This window comes from Octopus bimaculoides, chromosome 17 (genome assembly GCF_001194135.2).
Source record: "Octopus bimaculoides isolate UCB-OBI-ISO-001 chromosome 17, ASM119413v2, whole genome shotgun sequence".
Lineage (NCBI taxonomy): Eukaryota > Metazoa > Mollusca > Cephalopoda > Octopoda > Octopodidae > Octopus > Octopus bimaculoides.
The window spans coordinates 27,079,334-27,085,620 of NC_068997.1; the positions used below are offsets into that span (position 1 = coordinate 27,079,334).

The window sequence follows — 6,287 nt, forward strand, 5'->3', positions numbered from 1 at the left end:
TCATCGTTTAACGTCCGCTTTCCATGCTAGCATGGGTTGGACGATTTGACTGAGGACTGGTGAAACCGGATGGCAACACCAGGCTCCAATCTAATTTGGCAGAGTTTCTACAGCTGGATGCCCTTCCTAACGCCAACCACTCAGAGAGTGTAGTGGGTGCTTTTACGTGTCACCCGCACGAAAACGGCCACGCTCGAAATGGTGTCTTTTATGTGCCACCCGCACAAGAGCCAGTCCAGGGGCCTTGGCAACGATCCCACTTAGCTTGCCGGGTCTTCTCACGCACAGCACATTTCCAAAGGTCTCGGTCAGTAGTCATCGCCTCAGTGAGACCCAATGTTCGAAGGTCTTGCCTCACCACCTCAGCCCAGGTCTTCCTGGGCCTACCTCTTCCACGGGTTCCCTCAACTGTTAGGGAGTGGCACTTTTTCACGCAGCTATCCTCATTCATTCTCACATGTCCAAACCAGCGCAATCGTCTCTCTTGCACACCACTACTGATGCTTCTTATGTTCAGCTTTTCTCTCAAGATACTTACACTCTGACGGGTTTATGTTATCTGAAAATATTATTGTGGTATCATTAGAGTTGGAAAGTAGTAGGCAATCCATCATAATTAGGTTTATAGAAACAAAGTTATATTTTGTACTTGTGGTGTGCTTGAATATTTAACTTATTGTTTTGTTCTCTCTTTATAGGAAACTTGTTTAGAAAAACATTGTCTGGTTCCTATTAGTGACAGTGTTCTATTTCAACCAATTGAAATCAACCACCTTGCCAAACCTCTAACAAATTGCGTCATATCATTCAGGTAAGTGTCTTTTCTAAGAAAGACTAAAGCTTTCACAGAGCGCAGGTGGGACCCATAGTGAAGTACTGCTCCTATATCTGGGAGCATATGTTCACATACACACACACACACGTGATGCTAATGTAAATATTTCTATATATGTAATTGGAACTTTCATTACTTTTTATACTTTTCCTAAGTGACACTAACCACACACTGTCTACGACACCTCAAGGAATGGAATGGCGTTTAAGAGAGAAAGGAACAGAAGCCATAATGCTCTACTGTTGCCTAACTAATAAGCTGACAGTGTATTGAATGCTGATTGATCTTGCTGTTCAACAAAGGGAGTTAAATGATGATGATTATGTGTGTGTGTGTGTATACATAGGCACAGAAGTGGCTTGTGGTTGAGAAGCTTGCTTCCCATCCACATGGTTTGAGGTTCAGTCCTGCTGCTCAGCACCTTGGTCAAGTGTCCGCTACTATAGTCCTAGGCTGACCAAAGCCTTGTAAGTGGATTTGGTAGGCAGAAAATTTCTGTAAGCCTGTCATGACATGTGATGGTTGTAAACCACTGTTATCGTGTTTGACCATCGGGAAATATTACTTTGCCTGGAAACAGGTCAGTGTTAGTAACAAGGAGGGCATCTGACCATAGAAAATCTGGCTCAGCAAGCATGGAAAAGTAAACATTAAATGATGGTTATATATATATTACATAAACTATGAGGTGCTGAAAAGTTCCTGGCTTTGGGTAAAAGAAAATACAGGAGGATCAGTTAATTATGATTTTTTTCAACATATTCCCTTCTCAGATTCACACACTTATTGCAGCATCCTTCAGTTTTTCCTAAGTCCTGTAAAAGAACTCAGAAGGTAGGGCTTCCAACCATGCCTTTTGCAATACCCTTAAAGCCAGGAACTTGTCAGCACCCCCTTGTAGGAGACCACCAGTCTGAAGGCAGTTATCTTTCTGATATAGTTTTAAGACACATTGTACCTAAATCAATTTTACATTAACTTAATAAATTCTGAAGGATGGTAGATAAAAACACAATAACAAAGATTATTTTCTATTTCCACAATGTCTTTTATTAAGTGATTTATTGTAAAACATTTTATTTGCAGTGGCTTGAATTATGTTGAAAAGAATTGCCTAATGTACCTTGGAAAAGTTCTTGGAGCAAAGTAATCAAGCATTTATAATTAAATTAATTCAATGAATGTATCTTGATTTTTTTTTTTTCTTGAAATTCATTTTTAATTATTTCCTAATATCAGCTTCTTTTCTTTCTTTTTTATTGGTCATTAACCCATATACACCCCTAGTTGCATTTTCCCAATGCAATACCTGCTCCTACTTTGTTTGAACATGAACTTGCTGGGAAGCATCTGACTGAGCATACAAATTCCCTTTTCTCTTTCAATGTCTACAATTTGAGAGAACACATAAATTTCTAGCATGTCCAAGTAACTAGCGCCTGTAATTGTATTTTCTGCAAACATGAAAGGGCTGACAACACGATCAACCAGGAGTCCACACAACACATTAACCTTGGTCAAATCACAGACGTACTGGAAAACTTCATTGGGTTGTTGAGCTCCCCATATCCAACTGTATGTCAGTTAATGCAGCCATTTATGTGGAATGTTGCTTCATCACTAAATAAAATTCTGTCATCAATTTCTCTCAGCATCATTACAGCAAATTCAATGCATTTAGGATTATCTGTCTCCTTAATTTTATGTCTCATTTGAATTTTGTAAGCATGCAGTCTTAGGCGTTTTAGTTTTTGGCATACGAAGTTCCAAACTGCGTCGAGTGGTGGACTTCTTAGGACTATGCAAATATGACAGTCTCAATCTTGTCAATAAGTACACCGAAAATGACATTGGACTGAAACAACTGGCTTAAACTCAGTGTGCCACAGTACACACTGCGCTTTCTGCTGTACAATCACCATGATTGCTGTGGAGTGACTGGCCAGACACTTGCTAGTGAAATAGTGATTTCAAGGACAACGCAGTGGCAAATATCAAAACTCCTACAGTTGTTATACAGTCCCACGTTGATTTCATACGGATCACTTGCTTATAGCTAGTGCAATTGACAGCTAAAATCACGGTGACCTTTTTCGATGACCCTGTGTATATATATATATATATATATATATATATATCTTTTTTTAATTTCAGCACTCAGCTAGTTTTTGTGAAAAAGCCAACCAAAGGAATGTTAAGTAATACTCATTTAGTCGTCAAGGAAGCTGAGGGACAAAAATATGAAGCTGCTATTAAATGGAAGGTACATGTTGTGAAAATAGAGTAAGCATTTCTTTTTATTATTGTTGTTGTTATTATTAAGTGGGTAAGCTGGGAGAATTGTTAGAAGATTGGACAAAATGCTTTGTGGTATTTGTTCTGATTTTTTTAATGTTCTGAATTAAAAACCTGCTGAGGTTAACTGTGCTCATCTCTCTGGGGTGGATGATATCAATTAATCCCCATGCTTCAAATTGCTGGATTTATGCCAAAGTTTGAAACCAAGTGGACAAGCTAGCAGAGTTGTTAGCACATTGCACAAAATGCTTGGCTTCATTTTTTCGACTATTTACCTTCTGAGTGAAGGTTAAGAGATGTTTGAATGTAATTGAAAGTCTGGGGAGAGTAAGTGGGGTGAATGATACAGAATACATTCATATAATACAACACAACACAAAACATTTGATTTAACTTGATAGGGGAGTCTCCAATGAAGTGGGCACTAATCATCAGTACAATCTTTTGAATTTCTTTGAGAGATGGATCTCCTGGGATGTTATCTGTTTCTGACATCTCTTTTTTATCAAGGGCAAGTGATATAACTGAGACGGTTTTTGTTTTAAGATGCCACAGCTTTTGTATTTCGATTTCTTGATCCTTATATTTACTGAGTTTGTTAAATTCCTTAACAGATACCTTCTTAGTTTATTAGTAATTTCTTTCCTGTTTTTAATGATTATCTAGTTGATTAGCCTAGATTGTTCTGTCAGTGTTAACAGGAAAATCCCAGAGGATGGTGACATCTTCACCTTCAAAAGTTTTTAATTAAAATATTCCACCAAACCTTAGTCATAATTTATGTTCCTAACACTAGCTTAATGATAACCAAGTTATTTTACTAAATTCTTTGTTATATTTAAAATAATTGAATACTACTACTACTATTATTATTATAGCTGTAATAATATTATTATTATTATAAGTACCAGTTGAACACTGGGATTGATATAATGAACCAGCCCACTTCGTTTTAACATTTCAGGCCTTGTAGCTATAGAAGAAAGGATTTTTATTACTTATTATAGGCAATGAGCTGGTAACATCATTGGCATGGAGGACAAAATGCTTAACATTTCATCCATCTTTATGCTCTGAGTTCAAATTCCATTAAGGTTTACTTTGCCTTTCATCCTTTTTAGGTCAATGAAATAAGTACTAGTCAGGTACTGGGTCAGTGCAATCGATTTGCCCCCTCTCCTAAAATTTCAGGGCTTGTGCCAATAGTAGAAAGGATTATTATTATATTGCAATATTTCTTAAATTTTTCAGATGGCTTTTAGCATGTGCAAAGAGTGGTAAGTTAGAGCCTGAAGTTAACTATATTTGTAAACCTGTTACCTGCAAAGATGATGTAACTCTGGTCAAGGAGAATAATGTCAACACTAATACTTGTTTAACTGAAAGTGGCCAAAATGATGGGAATAGTTCTTTTGTTACCAAGAAACGAACCTCGGTATCTGATGTGAGACCAAACCACTTGGCCAATGATGCTTCTGCCTGTAATGATGTTCAACAACCCCAGTGTAACAATATTGTCATGGAAGGCTTGGCTAGTTCAGACAATAGTCAGAAGGAGAATAGACATTCCCTATCGCATAAACAGATGCCTGTCTCATTACAGACATCTAGAATTTTGGTATGTTATTTTACTTATTGTTTCTGCATGCCAACAAGGGATTCTCTATGTGGTTGTTTAACCTACTAGAAATAGCAGCTAAATCTCCCTCAAATCACACAATACAGTCTTAACCCATTTGATACCAACCTGCCTTAGGCTACTCCTGGTTCTATGATACAAACATCCTATTTTAAAGTTATCTAAATTTTAAGCCTTCCATCAAAATTTCATAGTGATCTATGTTCTAAACACCAGCTGGAATAATTTTATTAAATTCTTCATTACTTTCAAAATTAACAGAAACAAAAGCAATGTATTTCAACAAAAATATTGTAGCAAAAGGGTTAAATTAGAAAAGGAAACAAAAAGGACAGGATGGTCATAGATGGAATCCTTTTGATTATAGGGGTCTGCTTGATGACTGTTGACCTGATTACTAATTTTAATAAGACTCTGTATAGCAAGGCATCTGTGCTTGTGTGTCTATCATACTTGAGCCTCTCAATATAAGTAGCTATGCAGAGTCCTGTTATTGGTTTAAAGTGAACTTTATTGTTTCTGTGTATTTCCAGATCAGGATTGAAGAAAACTGATGAAAGACATTTTAGTTTTAATAGTCTTGTCATTAGTGTATCAGGATTTAATTTTTCGCTCAGTTTAATGTTTGAGATGGCAGGGTGTGAGTTGTAAGAGCTTTGGCTGCTATTTTCAGCAGGTTAAGTGACCATGTGTCATTTGAGCAATTCCCTTTCTCCTGTTCATTCTCTTCACTGTCTTCTTTCTGTCTTATACTTTCTATTTATGACTTCAGAGTAGGCACCTGAATTGACAGGCTAGCTAGTTCATTACTTTGACAATGTTGTCACATTTAACTTGTTAGCGTACAGATTAATCTGTCAAATGTAATGCTTATTTGTTCATGTTATTTTGAATTATTCGGGTTCAAGAGGGGTGTCCACAATATTTGCTTGTAATTTTGCTAATTTTTTTTACATACAAATTTGAAATTTTGTTAGTGGGTGCTTATATACCAGTAAATTATAGTTATGTAATTTTAGCCGATCTTGTTGATTAAATTTGACTTATGGGCAGATAAATTTCAATAACAGGTGTAAAAGCAATAACATTATGGATAAACACTTAAATTGTTTTGATTTATTTTTCTAGGAATTGCAAGAGAAAGATTGCCAGCTGTCACCCAAAGAAAATAACTTCCAACCTAAAATTGATACTGAAACACCTAGTAAATTCTTGGGCCAAGGAAAAGAATATCATCCCAAATTTGAGCTTGATGTACGTTTCATCATCATCATCAGTATTATTGTTATTCATCATCATCATCGTTTAACGTCCGCTTTCCATGCTAGCATGGGTTGGACGATTTGACTGAGGACTGGTGAAACCGGATGGCAACACCAGGCTCCAGTCTGATTTGGCAGAGTTTCTACAGCTGGATGCCCTTCCTAACGCCAACCACTCAGAGAGTGTAGTGGGTGCTTTTACGTGTCACCCGCACGAAAACGGCCACGCTCGAAATGGTGTCTTTTATGTGCC

General features: G+C 37.0%; 1 protein-coding gene across 1 annotated transcript in view; it reads left to right on the top strand.

Moving 5' to 3' along the window:
- The window catches only part of LOC106878481 (DNA topoisomerase 2-binding protein 1), a 49,909-nt gene that overhangs the window by 20,493 nt on the left and 23,129 nt on the right, over positions 1–6,287 (top strand). The window contains exons 19-23 of the mRNA XM_014927700.2: positions 699–811; positions 1,922–1,981; positions 2,990–3,118; positions 4,385–4,751; positions 5,901–6,026. Of these exons, the coding sequence (XP_014783186.1) occupies positions 699–811; positions 1,922–1,981; positions 2,990–3,118; positions 4,385–4,751; positions 5,901–6,026 (795 nt within the window). The remainder of the gene's footprint in view (positions 1–698; positions 812–1,921; positions 1,982–2,989; positions 3,119–4,384; positions 4,752–5,900; positions 6,027–6,287) is intronic.